General features: G+C 59.8%; 2 protein-coding genes across 2 annotated transcripts in view; both read left to right on the top strand.

Moving 5' to 3' along the window:
- Positions 1-34: 34 nt before the first annotated feature.
- Positions 35-9,137, top strand: MKNK2 (MAPK interacting serine/threonine kinase 2). The gene is made up of 13 exons (XM_035348265.1): positions 35-211; positions 1,769-1,850; positions 2,000-2,101; positions 2,250-2,347; positions 3,110-3,189; positions 3,607-3,680; positions 3,772-3,876; positions 4,213-4,268; positions 4,361-4,456; positions 5,763-5,957; positions 6,064-6,228; positions 6,333-6,376; positions 6,873-9,137. Exons 1-13 carry the CDS (start codon positions 164-166, stop codon positions 7,132-7,134), a joined length of 1,407 nt encoding a protein of 468 aa, XP_035204156.1. The 5' UTR covers positions 35-163; the 3' UTR covers positions 7,135-9,137.
- A 6,513-nt stretch (positions 9,138-15,650) lies between these two features.
- The window catches only part of BTBD2 (BTB domain containing 2), a 25,600-nt gene continuing 25,222 nt past the window's right edge, over positions 15,651-16,028 (top strand). The window contains exon 1 of the mRNA XM_035308696.1: positions 15,651-16,028. Within this exon, the coding sequence (XP_035164587.1) occupies positions 15,666-16,028 (363 nt within the window). The 5' untranslated portion in view covers positions 15,651-15,665.

Genomic DNA, 16,028 nt, shown 5'->3' with positions numbered 1-16,028 from the left:
CCCCCCCCGGCTTCCTTTCCCCGCAGGTCTCAGCCACCCCCCAGGCTCCTCTCCAGCTCTGCCCGTCCTCCCCCTTCCCGCCCCCCCTCCCCCCCCCCGTTTTTATTCGCCCCATCGTTTTGTAAGAGCAACGCCGCCCCCCGCCGCCCCCCCTCGCATCAAGATGGTGCAGAAGAAGTCGGAAATCCAGGGGTTCCACCGCTCCTTCAAGGTAACGCGGGGGGGCCGGGCCGGGATGCTGGGGCCGGGGCGGGCAGGGCCGGATCCTGCTCGCTGCGGTGCGCTGCGTTACGCCCCGTCACCTGCCGGGGGGCCGAGCCGCCCCCACACTGCCCCCAAAAGCACCTGGAGGAAGGAAGAAGCTCCGGTCCCACCGCCGCCCCAGAGCCGCAGAGGGACGGATCCTGCCCTGCTGTGGTGCCCGGGCGCAGCTCCTGGGGTGGGCGTGGGGCGGGCGTCCCCGCTCCCCTTCGTGCCCCAAAGCCCCGGGGGGTGTCAGGCTGCGGCACGGGGCCGCGGCACCCCGGACATGCAGGTGGGAGCGCGGCACCCACCAGGCCCTGCGGCGGGACCTGCCGTGCAAGAGTCTTGCGTGAGGGCCAGATCCTGGCAGCACGGAGCGCACGTCCCTGCTTGCACTGCTGCGGCTGGGCGCAGGCTGTACCCCCGCGTCCGTCCCGGCCGCTGTCAAGGTCGGGGTGCGCGGGAGGGGACGGATCCTGCGGCCACCTCGCTGCTCTCAATGCTGCCTCTTGTCTCGGCGCTGGGCCGGGGCTGCATGGGATCTTTGTTTAGTTTGGCTGCAAGCGCTTCGAGGGATGCCGGGAGATCATCTGCAACCTGCCTGGGTTATTTTAGCTGACACCTAATCCTGCTTTTAAGGCTTTTGGCTGGGTTTTCGCTCACCCTCCCCTCAGTGGCCAGGGCCGCAGGGGGGACACCTCGGCCGTGCGATGGAGCTGGTGCACGGCGGTCGCTCCCCATCCCCCAGACCTTTGTGTGCCGAAGCTGCGGCAGCCGGCACGGGCGGCCTCATCCTGCCCACAGTGCTGCCTGGCAAGGTTTGGGGGGGCACACACAGGCCCTGATGCTGAGGCCGTGGTGCACGGCACGGGGGAGGGTGGCAGCCCAGGGCAATGCTTCATTTTGCAGATTTGGATTTTCAGTGTGGGTGTACGCATGCCCCCCCCCCACAGAGGACACCCCAGGAGCCAGCAGGCTGCTGCTGGCCACTTGTGGCCACATGTGGCCAGTGTGGCCGTGTTCCCCGTGGGGCTGGCACCAGGGCCGGTTTGGGAGCCGGGTGCCGTTTGCCCCCCTCCACCCGAGCAGGTTTCGTAACTGCTGCCTTTTCGTCTCATAAGCCGGGTGCCACCCTGCTGTCACTGTGCCAGCGGGGAGCCAGGGTCCTCATGTCCCCGCTGGGTGCTTTGATAGGTTTGAGGTCATGGAGGCAGCCTCTCCCCTACCCTGCACCAGGGTTTGGGCTGGGGGGTCAGCCGCGGTCTGGTCCTGTGCCATGGGTCACAGGTGCCTGTGGGTATGATGCTGGCTGCCCTGGATTTGGGGCTGGTGTGGTGCCCATGGCCCCAGCACCATCCCCATCAGGTGCCATGGTCAGACCCTTCTTCCCCTCCTCCTCCCTTGGGCAGCAGCACCGTGTGCCGGGGTCCTGTGGGAACAGGTGAGCAGCGTGGGTGCTGAGGCCAGGAGCGTGTCAGAGGCCACGTCTGTACCGGGACCTCACTCATGTTCCTATTGCCCACAGGGACAAAACCCCTTTGACCTGGAGTTCGACCAGTCCAACCACCTGGAGCCCGTCTTCAACTTCGAGTGCCCGTCCCGTCCCGGTGAGCAGTGCACGGCTGCATCCTGGGATGTCCCGTCCCATCCTTGCCTCGGGACCTCGTCCTCTTGCCTCACCCCGAAGGCTTTGGGGAGGGCCGGGTGACAGGGCTGTCCCCGCGGGACTGACGCGGGTGGCTTTGCCCTGGTGCAGACATGCCTTCAAGTCAACCCATCGACATCCCTGATGCCAAGAAAAGGAACAAGAAGAAGAAGCGCTGCAGAGCCACCGACAGCTTCTCTGGCAGGTTCGAAGGTGAGCGGGGTGCTCGGGCCGGGTCGGGTCCCTCCTGCTGTTCCCAGGGCTGGGGACAGGTCCAGGAGAAGGGACAGCAACAATGTCCCACGAAGTTGGAGGACTCCGTCCTCCCTGCTGGAGGCTGAGGTGACCTCTCCCCTGCCAGATGTTTACCAGCTGCAGGAGGAGGTGCTTGGGGAAGGGGCCCATGCCAGAGTCCAGTCCTGTGTCAACCTTATCACCAACAAGGAGTACGCAGTGAAGGTAACGTGTTGCTGCGTGCCTGGCTCTGCTCGTGCCTCAGTTTCTCTTCCCACCCTGTGTCCTGTCCCCTGCTGTCCCAGCTCCTGCCACCCCCCAGCCCTGTGACCGTGCTCCCGTCCCTTAGCCGTGCTCCTCTCCCTGTTAAATTAGGGCGGCCACGTCTCACAGGGCGGGTGGGGGATTAAATTAAAGCTTGCAACGCAGCTTGCGACGCGCGATGAGGAGGGGCACGGTGCTGCAAGGGTGGCGAGCTCCTGGCCTGTGTGTCCTCCCCACGGGACTGGAGGCCTGTGACCTCAGGGGGAGCACGTTTTGGGGGAGCAGCAGCTGCTGCAGTTGGTAGCCCCAAGCCAAGGGGCAGCCCCGTGGCCAAAAAGTGCTGTTGGTTTTTGAGAGTTAGAGCCGAAACACAGCAGGAACTTGGCTGCCCCCATGTAATTATGCACTGGGGAAACTGAGGCAGCGCAGAGAGTGCGGGGTGTCGGGATCCCTGCCTGGCCAGTGGCAGGGACACAAGCCCTCATCTGCCCGCACCAGGGCTGGCAGCGGTGCAGGGCCCTTGGCTGCAGCCCCGTGGGAGGGAGCGACTTGGCAGCGCTGCGGGAACGGCCTGTTCTGCTGCCTTAACCCCTTCGGGCACCCCCAGCCTCTGTCAGCCTGGCCCCACGCCCCCCAGCCCCCATCCTGGGGACCCCCCTGAGCCCCCTGCCCTGTCTGCGGGGTCCCTTGCTGAGCCCCCCCCGCTCCCTCTCCGCATTTCAGATCATCGAGAAGCGCCTGGGCCACATCCGCAGCAGGGTCTTCCGGGAGGTGGAGATGCTCTACCAGTGCCAGGGACACAGGTACGCGGGGCCAGCCTCGGGCCTCTGCTGGCCTCCCCTCCCTCCCCCCAGCCTCCCTTCGGCCTCGCCCCGAGGTGATGAAAAATGTTTCACCATGGCAACGGGGGGGCCAGGTTGGACCTGTGCCAGGGGGGCGCGCAGCCAGGACAGGTCTGCGAGCAATTAGGGCTGAGCAGGGTGCCCAAAATTCCCCCCCCCCCCCCCAAAATCCCAAGTCCCCAAAATGTGTCTGGATGTGTCTGGGGGTCCCTGGCTGTTTGGATTCAGTCACTTGCGATGCAGTTCCCTGCTGGCGCCTGTCCTGCGTGCCCCCTCAGGGGGACTGATGCTGGCAGTGGGTTGGTGGGCTCGTGCTGGCAGCAAGGACCCCAACTTCTTTGGGGGTGGCACTGTGGGCTGATCCTGCTGTCCCTGCAGGAATGTCCTGGAGCTGATCGAGTTCTTTGAGGAGGAGGAGAGGTTTTACCTGGTGTTTGAGAAAATGAGAGGAGGTGAGCACAGCGCTGGGGTCTCCCTGAGGGGCACGGGAATGGTGGCGCGGAGCCGACCCCCGAGTCCCTGCTCCGCTCTCGCCCACCGCAGGCTCCATCCTGACCCACATCCATCGGAGGCGCCACTTCAACGAGCTGGAGGCCAGCGTGGTGGTGCGGGATATTGCCAGCGCCCTTCATTTTCTGCACAACAAAGGTGAGCTCTGGGCTGCAGCCCTTGCCCTTGTGGTGTTGGGGGGGGGCACAGGCACCCCCCCCATGTCCCCCTGCCCTGGGGGCGCCCCGGCACGGCACGGGGTCAGGCCCAGCTCCATCACGAGGTGTTTGGTGGTGCCGAACCTGTTCCTCCAGTCAGGCTGACTCGAGGCCAGCAGCAATTTCTGCCCTTCCCCATGACACAGGCGGCGATTTGGGGTGGGGAAGGACGGGGGGGGGGGGGGGCTCCCTGTGGTTGCACTTGAGCCCCTCCCTACAGTGGGATCGGGGTGATTTTGGCCCCTCGTTGACTCCATTTTGTCTCCTCTCCCCCTAGGAATAGCACACAGGGATTTAAAACCTGAAAATATTCTGTGTGAGAGCCCAGACCAGGTGAGCAGGGAGCAGCCAGCTGGGGCTTGTGGCTGAGGGGGGGGAGGTCTCATCCCCATCCCCAGGGGTCACCAGCTGCCTGTCCCCCCCAGGTGTCCCCAGTGAAGATCTGTGACTTCGACTTGGGGAGCGGCATCAAGCTGAATGGTGACTGCTCCCCCATCTCCACCCCCGAGCTGCTCACCCCGGTAAGGCCACGAGCCTGCACCCCCGGGGGCCCCCCGCCCCCCCCCCCCCCATGCCGTCTACCCCCCAACCTCGTTGCCCCCACGTTATGAGGCCAGGGCTGCTCTCAGCACCTGTTTGCTCACCCCTTTGCTTTCTGGTGGGGTTGCGGGGAGCGGCGTTACCCCAACACCGCACTGAATGTGGGGAGCACGATCTGGGGGGGGTAACCGTGGCCTCACCCCCCCTGCTCCTCTCCTGGCTGATGCTGGCAGGCGAGGCCGGGCTTGCGTAATGTGTTCACAAGGGGGGGCCTGCATGGTGCGGGGGGGCTGGCACGCAGCCCGGGCTGCCGCGAGCCTTAGCAACAGCCAGCCCCGGCGGAGGCGGCCGCGGAGGCTGGCGGGGAGGGGTGGAGGCTGGGGGGAGGCCGCTGTGATATCTTCCCCCCAGCCCGCCCCGGTCTTATACTGGGTCTCCCTGCTGTGGGAGGCTGCTTGGGTGCAATGGGGGCACCCTAAAAAGCTTGAGAGGAGGGGGGTGTTGTAAGGACACCCCCCCCCCCCCCCAAAGCTGGTGCCCGCCCTGGGGTGAGGGAAGCCCTGCTGCCCTTATCGCAGCAGCGAGGCCCCACGCTGGGCGTCACCGGTGTTTTTTTGGCACCGCTGTTTTATTGGCACAGGGCAGGGGACAGCAGAGCCCAGCTGATGCAATGCAGCAGCAGTGTGTGTGTGGTGGGGGGGGGGGGCACAAAGCACCCGAATGCTCCCTTCACCGCCCCCCGCAGCCCCTCTCACTCTTGCCTTATCCCTCTTCACAGGGCAGCACCCGAATTTTCTGGGTGTCACGAGTTGCCCGTTCCCAGCCCTGGGGGGGCTGCGGGTGTGGCTGCCCTGGGCCCGGCAGGGTTAAGGCTGCGCAGCGTGCCGGAGGGAGGGTGGCGCGTGTTTTTCTGCTGCGGCATCAGCTGCTGGCGCGGCCGGGGCGATTATCTGCTGCCTGCAGCTTTTCTCTGCCCTCGTCACAAGGCCGGCGTGGTCACGTGCGCTGGAAAGCCCCAGAGTCCCGGGGAGGGGACGGCAAAAAGGGACGCGGGGCCTCGGAGGCGTCCCTGCTGGCATCAGCTGTTAACTCCTGCCGCGGCGGCGAAGGAGGAGTGGGATTGTTCTCAGACTGGGGTGCTGGGAGGGGGCTGTGTCCCTTGGGGATTGTTTCTTGGGGTGACCCTTCGGTGACAACCTGCCCCATGGGGGGGGAGGGGCAGATCTGCAGCATCCCCCACGGGGGATTTGGGGACCTGATTTGGGGACCCCACGCTTACCCCCGCAGTGCGGCTCGGCCGAGTACATGGCCCCAGAGGTGGTGGAAGCCTTTAACGAGGAGGCATCCATCTACGACAAGCGCTGTGACCTGTGGAGCCTGGGTGTCATCCTGTACATCATGCTCAGCGGGTACCCCCCCTTCGTGGGCCACTGCGGCTCTGACTGCGGCTGGGACCGTGGCGAGGCCTGCCACATCTGCCAGGTGCGCCCAAAAGCCCCCAAACCCACTTCACAGCCCGCCCCCCCCCCCCCCCCCCCCCGACCTTGTCTGGATGTTTATTTCCTTTATTTCTGCCCCCCTCCCTCAGAACATGCTGTTTGAGAGCATCCAGGAAGGCAAGTACGAGTTTCCCGACAAGGACTGGGCGCACATCTCCTTCGGAGCCAAAGACCTCATTTCCAAGCTGCTGGTGAGGGATGCGAAGAAGCGGCTCAGTGCAGCCCAGGTCCTGGAGCACCCTTGGGTTCAGGGGGTGAGTGCTGCCTGCTCCCCCTCTCCCCCCACCTCAATGCAGCACCCCCAAAAGCCGGGGGGGGTGCAGGATGCCCAACTCTGAGTGGCTCTGTCTTGTTGCAGTGCGCCCCAGATAACACCCTGCCGACCCCCATCATCCTGCAGAGGTGAGCAGGAATGTGTGTGCGTGCCGGGGGGGGGGGCTGGAATCACAGAGCCATGGTTTGGGTTGGAAGGGACCTCAAAGCCCACCCAGTCCCACCCCTGCCATGGGCACAACCCCAGTAGCCCAGGCTGCCCCCAGCCCCATCCAGCCTGGCCTTGGGCACTGCCAGGGATGGGGCACCCACAGCTCCTGGGGGCAGCCTCAGCCAGGGCCTCACTGCCCTCGGGGGAAGAATTTCTTCCTAATATTGGGTCTAAATCAACTTTTAATTAAAAACCAGCGCCCATAGAATCGTAGGCTTCTGGCTCATGCTGCTTTTTGAGGGGTTCTGCCACAGCTCTTGTGCCCTGGGCAGTGATCGCAATGTGTGATTTGAATTTGAGCCATGTCTCTGGCACTGTCCAGCCCGGTGTCATGTGCATGTGGGGTGAAAGACCCCAAAACATGGGCTCAGCCCCCCTCTGCCTGCACCCCTAAACCCCTGCTCTCCCCCTTAGGAACAGCAGTGCCAAAGAGCTCACCTCCTTCGCCGCCGAGGCCATTGCTGTCAACCGCCAGCTGACACAGCGCGACGAGGACGAGGAGGAGGAGGAGGAGGCGCGACCCATCATCATCAAAGCTACCTCATGGGCCATGCAGCTCTCACCCCCCTCCGAGTCCAAGCTGGCCAAGCGGCGGCAGAAGAGCAGCCTGGCCAAGGCGGTGGCCGCGGGGCAGCACCTGGTGGCCCCGCTGGTCCTGGTGGCTGACCAGGCTTGAGCCCCGCGCCACTCCCCCGCATCCATGCCCTTCCCAGCCTCTCCTCTTCTTCTCTCCCCAACCCTCCCCAGCCTCCCCCCTGCCCCCCCCCCCCCAAAAAAAAACCAACACTGTGGTTGCTGGTGACAAGATCAGGACTTGTCCTGTTGGCTGGTTTCCAAGGTTTTGCTGATCTTGTAGGGCTGGGGCTGGGAGGGTTTAAGATCTTTTTTTTGGCCATGCAGCTCTCAAAAGTATTAAAATAAAGACTAGGTTGGCGCCACCCAGGGCACACTCAAGGACATCTGACAGACACACGGACTTTTGTTTCTCGACTCTTGGTTTCTCCTCTGACATTTCCCTCCCCCCTGCTCCCCCCACCCCAACACCAAAGGACTCTTTTTATCCGCGGCTGCTTTGACGATTTCAGCTCATTTCATACTGTGAACAAAAGCCCCTCGGTCGCGTTTCCAACAACAGTAGCAGCACTTTAACCTCTGCTCCCTCTGGAGCTGCAGGTTACCCCTGATGTTGGGGAGGGGGCACGTGGGGGGGGCCCCATCCTGTCCCAGCTGCGCTTTTGGGGACACGCTGGCATCGTGCAGGGAACTGCGGTGGCCAGAGGGGACAGTGCTGGTGCGGGAGCAGCATCCCATCCCATCCTGCTGCCTGAAACCCCAGCTTGCAAACCTACCCCCTCCCTCCTCCTGGCAGCCAGCTTCCAGAATAAGCTATTCACTCACTTTATCCTTTTAATTTTTAATTGTTATTGTTGGTTTTAAACTGCTAGCTGTGCTTCTCTACAGGGCACGGAGAAATGTCTTCCTTTCCGCCCTCGCTCCGGCAAGCAGCTCCCAGGGGTAAGGTCAGAGCGCGGGGAGATGCTCGGGGTGGCCACGATGTGGTGATCCTGCACCGGGGGGGGGTTGTGCACCCCTTTGGGAATAACGGGGTGCTCCATGGATACAAACAGGAACCCCCCTTATGTAGGGACCTGCTGCAGGGCGGCACGACCCAGCCTGGCTTCGGGCTGGCCCCGAGGCTGCCTTGGCAGAAGGGGGTGCCCTGGGGGTGGTGGCAGCACCCAAGGGTCCCCGCGGGGTTGCAGGGCTGGAGGGATTGGGGTCAGGGTGACAATGGTGTGGGGTCTGCAGGGCAGCTGGGGAGAACTGGCTGCGTGCACTGATGGTCACGGTGTGCATCTGCCCCTCCCTCGGACCCTGCTGTAGGAAGGCAGGGCTGCAGGCCGGGGCAGGACTGGGAGATGCTGGGTCGAAAAGCCCACGCGTGGGGTCAGAGCCAGCTCCTGCAGCCAGCGGCCGGCCCTGTGTCCCGTTCCCCCCCCCCCCCCCCAACCCCTTCCCCTCTGAGGGTGCCCTGTTTGTTTGCAGTCTCCCCCCTCTAACGCAATGCTTGGAGCTTTATATTGTCATAAAAAAGCAACCTCGACCCATCATGTGCACAGTGAAGGTTGTGGGAGCTCGCTTTGAGCCAGGGAAGAGATTTTCCCAGGTCTTTAGCTGAAGACAGTCACTGTCTCCAGGGGTGAGGGGCAAGTTATCCTTTTTAAGACTGCTGACAGCAATACTATGCAATACGTGTTGTTTTTTGTTTCAGGGAGGTGTGTGTGAGTTATCTTGGGAGACAATGATCGAGGTGGCGGTGGCGTTTGGGGCAGGGACCGGCTTTTCTCGCCCTCCTTGGCCCTTCTGCTGAGCAGCATCAGCGGGCCGGGGGCAGCAGCCCACCCCCCTCCCCAAAACCACCATGCCCCCTGATCCGCCCTCTCCCCTGGGTGCCCCGTCCCGCTGCTCAGGTGGGAACCCCTCCGGAGAGGCCTCCTTTAAAGGAAAAAAAAATCCATCTTGATTGTACATTACTTTTTATAGCTTATTTTGTTTTATCAGTTGTAGATAATTCCTTGTTGTCTTATATTAAGAAATACTTGAATGATGTACAGTACGCGATGCCTTGAGCTGGTGTTGTGAAAGCTATTGTTAATGCTGCACGCCGCAGCCTTTGTTTTTTTAAAAAAAAAAAGTGGGATGGGGATGGCGGGGGATGGCTCTGAAATTTTTGTGCCCCCGTGCTTTTGTTGGCAAACAGCATTTCCCCTTCTTCCCACGTGCAAGACCTATATTTTTACATACATGCACTCTTCTGAAGGCTCGCCGGCGCATTTTGGCTCGGGGTTTGGTTTGGCGTGGTTGCGGTGCGTGGCAGGGTCTCTGCGTCTGTAAGGATGTTCAATGCCTCCAGGCCTAGGGGGTTGCCTCTGGAGCACCTCCGGCCCCGTGGGTGCTTGGTGGCAGCAGCAGGCACCTGTGGGTGCTGGGCGTGATGCTTGTGCCAGGCAGATGCTTCCCTGTGCTGTGCTCCGTGCCCAGTTCCCCAAAGCCCTTTGGTCTCCCACTGCTCGTGCAAAGCCTCCCCCATAGAGCATCTGTCCTGGAAACCAACTTTTTTTTTTTTTTTTTTTTTTTTTTTTTTTTTTTTTTTTTTTTTTTTAAGGAAAAAAAAAAGCTGGAAACTTTAAGCGTTTTGGCTCCTCCTCCTCCCCCCTTCACCTCCTCCTCTTCAGCCAACTAACTCGACTTAGGACTGGTTAGAAACTTTTACTGTGAAGCTAACTTTTTTTTTAAATCGAAATAGGAGAAACTTTCTCCACTTTACAATTGATGAAGACTGCCAAAGCTGGTTCGACAAGAGTCACGTTAACGCACTGTTGGTTTGTACACAGGCAGCCTCTGCTCGGGGGCTGGCTGGAAAATAAAAATGAAAACAAACAAAAAAAATTAAAAAGGAAAAAAAACAAAAAACAAGCACTTTACTGTATGTACCAGGTGAACTGATACAGCTGAATTGAAGTTTTCCTTTATAACAATTGTTGATGCCAGAATTTTGTATTCTGTTTTGTAAGAATTTAATAAAAATGCGTTGAGACCTACCAGAGAGCTGGGTCGCTTCTCCCAGCTCTGTTTTGTGATCGCTGTGAGGTGGGAGGGGGAAACCATGGCTGGGAGAAAGTGCCTCGTTGGTGTCACCCTCTGGTGGTGCCCTCCCTGGGGCCTGTGGGGACAACTGCAGTGATGCTGCTATCTCTACAGAGGAATTCATGCTTGCTGCTTGAAAAATGGCTCACCTGCTTCCTGCAGTATCTAGATCCGTCCAGGATGGCTGGGCAGTGTGTCCTCTCCCAGGGCTGCTTGCATGGCACCAGAGCTGAAGGCCCATGGGTGGGGATAAGCAGGGGGTGCCCCCTTCATTCCCATCCATCCTGCTGAGCTGTGTCTCTAGAGCCATTGCACTGTGACCATGGGCCTTTCTGCAGCATCCAGCCCTCTGCTCTCCTCTTCCCACCTTGTCCATCCTTCTCCTAGCCCCATCACCCTCCTTCCCATCTCGTGTTGCCTTCCCTGGCTTCAGGACTGTCAGCTTTCTGCTCCAGAAACATTCCCTTTTTCCATGGTCTGTCCCCCAAGAGGCTGGGTGGATCCCAGGCAGATGGGAGCAAAGGTTTCTGCTCTGGGCATTGACCTTGGCAAACTGTTCCCCCCACGAGGTCCCCCTTCCTCTCCACCGCCCCCAAAAAACGCCCTGCGGTTGGACACCGGGGCAAAGCACGCACAGGGAAGGGCAGCGCTGAAAATAGCCTGGCCCTGAGCTGAAATAACCTGTGCTGCTTGGGTGCTGCAGCATCGGCCCAAAATAGTTGCTTGCGCTGAGACGAGGGAGTTGTTAACGTGGCCGTGATGCTTCGCGGTGACAAACATCCCGCAGTGGGAAAGGCGATAGTGTTGGCTGTCCTGGTGGCACCCGGGTGACATGGCAGGGCCTGTGGCCTCGGTGGGATGCAGTAGCTCATGTCACTGGAAGCGGTGTCAGTGTTTTGTCAGCTCACCACACTGGCAGTGATGTCAGTGTTTTTGGGGGACGAAGCATGGCCATGCTGGTGACGGTGGACAACCCACTCCTTGTCCTGCTTGGACAAAGCCTTTTGTAATGACCATGGGCTCCTTGCTGGTCACCAGCCCCAGAACCACCCTTAGTGTGCAGAGATGGAGGAATGAAGGGTTTGCATTGGAAAAAAGAAAAAAAAAAAAAAAAAAGAAAAAAAAAAAAAAAAAAAAAAAAAAAAAAAGGAGTAATTTTCCTTTTTCTGCTTTTAAAATGTTGGGCAGGGCAGGGCAGGAAAGAACTCCTGCATGTTTTGCAGTGGATTACCGCACCTGTCCAGGCAAACAAAACAAATCAATTAGAGGTGGTTTTTTATTTTGGTAAAATGTACCATTTTGGTGGTTGGTTTGTGGCCGTGCCGTGGGCATGCAGGTTCTCCCTGACAGCACCCAGTGCACTGGATGGATCGTGCAGCCCTTGGTGGCAGCAGGATGGTGCAGAGCAGCCGAGGCTCCCCGAATGTGGGAGAGCCACTGCTGCCATGGCCAGCGCACACCACCAACCTGGTGACGCATCTGCTCACCTGGCCAGAGGCTTAAATAAGCGCTCATTGCTCAGGCATGGGGTTTGGCAAGTCCCATTTTAGCCCTGCTCTTGCTAACACCCACGCTGCGGCTTGTCTTGCCGTGTGGTCTCCTCTCCAGTGCTCCTGAAAGCCTGTCACAGTCTGACCGAGCTGTTCGGCCAGCCCTCTCTGGCTATGCCAGTCTTTTGCTTGGAATGCTTACTGCAAATATAAGTGGTTTTTGTCTCCACAATGTACAGACACGACGGGTGTTCTCTGTCACTGACCTCCAAGTGCTCCAGCCCCACTGATTCCACTACCAGGGGCTTTCAGCTGCTTGTAGCTGGCCCCTGTGTGACAGACCCCTATTTCCAGGTCTATATTTGGCCAGCCTTCCTCCAGCATCAGCTGAGTTTCACTGATTCCTCCACCAAGAATCACTACCGTGGTTACCCTTTTTATCGCATTACTTCCTAAAAACCGGTCTAAAATAGTACCACCTTTAGCTGAGTGCCTGATTTGTGAAGAAATCTGTTGGCTATCAGATCCAGAAATAACGGTGCCTTGCCATTTTTAGGAGCGTTTGTTCTCAGCTTTATTTCTGGGAAGTTAACTTCTCCCAGATGGCACTATTTTTGACGGTATTTCTTTGTCTAATAACGCTGCTGATCGCTGCTGCTTTGGTGACTAGCAAACACCTCGCCCCGTCCCGCGGTGCCGTCCTGCACCCCTGCCCAGGTGACAGCATCCCAAGCACACCTTTGTGCTGTCCACATGATCCCTTCTTACTTCTGTCATAGCTTTCTTTCCATTGGCCTGGATTTGAGCCTCAGGCTACCACCACAAAATGAATCATTTTTCATTCATTTAATCACGTGCCAAATACATAAGCTCTAATCAGCTGCGGCACGGCCAGCACGGTGGGCAGGGGGCCAGCTGGTGCCACCTGCCCTGGACGCGGCTCCATGCGACCGTGAAGTGTCCAACCTTCCAGCTGCACACGGGGACATGCAGCAGTCTGCAGCTCCCTCTAATGTTTATGGCCTGTACAAGGCAGATGAAAGCCAAACAGGACTGAGTGGGACCCAGCAGGCTTCGTGCAGGCACCATCCAGGCATCTGGATGTTGTGTTTGTGAATAATAATAATAAAAGAAAGGCGACACTGAACTGCATGGAAGCAGCTTGGCCATCAAGGGGGCGTGAGTCTGTGACGTGCTGAGCAAATGGTGTGAAAGCAAAACCAACGCGGTGTTTTTGAAAGTGACTACGTCTGTATGCAGTGCTCAGTTATCAGTAATACTAGAAATATTCCACTAAAAAAGCAACGTCCCTCTAAAGTCTCCTACACACTGCTGCATGCACAGATTAGATGCAAGAAGGGACAATTACGACGGCCAGCTCTGAACCCCAGCATAGCTGTGGTTAGGGGAGATTCCCCATTTAGGCTAACACAGCTTTAAAAAAAAAATGCAGCACAAACCTGTTGGTATGTTATGCAGCAGAAATACATATTTGATAACATGATACAAAACCAGGTCGGAAGCTCTTGGTCCAAATTAGTGGTGTAACAATACCGCAGTGATGTGCCATGGCACTGGCCACAGCGATTAATCTGGGAGATCCCTCAGCTATCCAAGGGTCTCAAAGCTTTGAAGCAATGCAACTAGCATGTCTTTGTGCAGTAACAAAATGGTATGGCAAAGGCACGCAAAACAGAAGGGGAAGACAGCGCACTGCCTTCCTGAGCATGTTGAATCGAGGACCACGCATTTGCTGTCAATGCACACGCACCTCGAGGCACTGAAGGGTTGTGTAAAGGCTCCCGAAGGGCGCACAGGTCTACCCAAGGGCTTCCATCGGGAGTACTTTGATAGGAGAAAGCGGCGCCCTACGTGTTGTCTAGGGTCCTAATTAGGGTTGGGCTCAGTGTTCTGGTTAGGGTTACGTTTAGGGTTGTTTGGAAAGAGAGAAGTCGCAGAGTCATGTTGTGTATGGGTTACATAAAGGCTCCCCAAGGGCGTTCAGGTGTACCAAAGGCTTCTTTGGGGAGTTTTTGATGGGAGAAACTAGCGATGTACATGTCATAATTAGTGTTAGACCACTAGATTCCTGGATGTGTCCTTACTTTGCCTCGAGGGTTCAACAGCAGGCTTGTAGGACACCCTAGAGGCTTCTAGATTTTAGGTAGAGTCCTTATTTTGTCTCCTGGATTCAAGAGGTTGGTTACTCTTAGAGCAGGCTACGGTGCCCTGGGAGGCCTCTATGGCATCCTAGAGGAGGGCACTGGATGACCCCAGTAGACCTACGGAGGATCTTGAGTGCAGCAGAGGACCACAGGAGGCCTCCATTGTGCTTGAGAGTGCTCTAGAGATCCCTGCAAGGCCTCCAGAGGATTCTGGATTCCAGGAAGAGTCCTTGTTTTGCCTCTAGGATTCAAGAGGTTGCTTCTAGGGCACCCTAGAGTGCCCTGGAAGGCCTCTAGGGCATCCTAAAGGAAACTGGGGGTCACTGGGAGGCTTTCTGGAGGAGCTAGAGGGCACTGGGTGACCCAGGTAGAACTATACAACATCTAGAGCGCAGGGAAGGACCACAGGAGGCCTCCAGCGTGCCCAAGAGTGCACTAGAGAGCCCTGTGAGGCATCTAGATACCTGGAAGAGCGCTTATTATGCCTCTAGGGTGCAAGAGGGGGCTCATAGGGCACCCAGGCTCATAGTGACCTCCTTTTTCCTCTTGGATGCCTTCCAGGGCATTCTAGTGTGTCCTGTGGGCCTGCTGTTGCCCCCTAGTGGGTCAACAGCAGGCCTAGGGCAGTTTAGGGTGCCCTATGGGAAACCTCTTGCACCCTAGAGGCAAAATAAGACTTTCTGGAATATAGTGACCTTTGAAGGCCTCACAGGGCTCTCTAGTGGACTCCCACGCACACTGGAGGCCTCCTGTGGTCCTCTACTGCACTCTAGGTCCTCCGCCGGTCTATCAGGGCTACCCAGTGCCCTCTAGCTCCCCCGGAAAGCCTTCCAGTGACCTCCAGTTTCCTCTAGGATGCCCTAGAGGCCTTCCAGGGCACTCTAGGCTGCACTGTGAGCCTCCTCTTGAACCCCAGAGACAAAATAAGGACCCTTCCTGGCCAGGAAGGTGCCAGCCATCATGCTTTTGGCCTCTCTGCCTGGCACGGAAAGGCAGCTTTGACCCTGCGGGATCAGGGTTGCCGTGGTGTCATGGCAGTTGCACACCAAGACATGAGGGACTAGGCGGTGGGATCGGTCGCAGAGGAGCTGCTTGTCCACGCAGGACAATGCCTGTGGTGCTGGGGGAGCAGCCCTGGTGTCAGCAGCATCCCCGTTCCTCCGGGCTGATTATCCTGGGGTAGCGGTGTCCTCGGGATGTGGGGAGCCCTGTTAGTAAGAACACGGAGGTGGACCCCCAGCCCTCTGTGTACCCCCTCTGTGCAGCCCCTCACTGCACCTGACTTCCCCCGCTCCGTATCCCAAACCCCCCTCACCCCCAGGGACTCTTCCTTCAGCCCCATACCCTTCTCCTCCATGAACTGCCCCCTCGCGGGGCTGCCCCCATCCCCTGGTGGAGACCGCCCAGCCCTTCATACACCCAGAATGCCCCCGGGGCTCACACCCCTCAGAACTGCCCCCTCGCTCCAGAACTGCCCCTCGGAACCGCTCCCTCACTCCAGAACCACCCCCCGGCCCTTCACTATTGCCCCCTCACTCCAGAACTGCCCCCTGGCCCCTCAGAACTGCCCCCTGCTCTAGAAATGCCCCACGACCCCTCAAAGTTGCCCCCTACCCCCTCAGAACCGCCCCTCGCTCCAGATCTGCCCTCCGCGTTCCCCAGCACTACCCCCTGGCTCCAGGACTGCCCCCTGCCCCTCAGACCCACCCTCCCACCCCTCAGCGCCAGCCCCCTCCCGGCGCTGCCCGCCGGGGCCCCGCCCGCCGCGCTCGGCTCCGCTCGGCTCCCTCCCTCCGGCCGCCGCCGCCGCCGCCCTCCCCTCTCCTCTCCCCGCCCCGCGCCGCCGTCTCCGCTCCCCCCCCTCCCCCCGGTGGTCTGGCTGGCGGCGGCGCCGTGCCCCATCCATGCGCCGCTGCTGCCCGGCTCTCTGCATCAGCAGCAGCAGCCGCGGCACCACCGGCCCCGCCCGCCCCAACGCCGCCGCCATCAGCATCGCCGCCCCCCTCCCGCCCGCCGCCGCCGTGTCCCGCCCGCCGCTCCTGGTGCTGGTGCTGCTGCAGCGCCGCCCCGCGCCGCCCGCTGCTGCGCCTCCGCCGCACAAAATGGCGGCCGGTGGGAGCGGCGGGGGCCCCGGGGGCCTCTCCTCCTCCTGCCCGCAGCCGCCGCCGCCGCCACCGGGCAACGGCGCCGCCGCCGCTTGCACCAACGGCGCCCCCCCGGCGTCGCCGCCCGGCCTCACCTACAACCAGTGCGGCGCCGCCAACCCG

The sequence above is a fragment of the Oxyura jamaicensis genome, chromosome 28 (assembly GCF_011077185.1).
Source record: "Oxyura jamaicensis isolate SHBP4307 breed ruddy duck chromosome 28, BPBGC_Ojam_1.0, whole genome shotgun sequence".
Classification (NCBI taxonomy): Eukaryota; Metazoa; Chordata; class Aves; order Anseriformes; family Anatidae; genus Oxyura; species Oxyura jamaicensis.
Note: the sequence above shows the minus strand (reverse complement) of the source record. Positions and strands in the feature narration are given on the sequence as shown.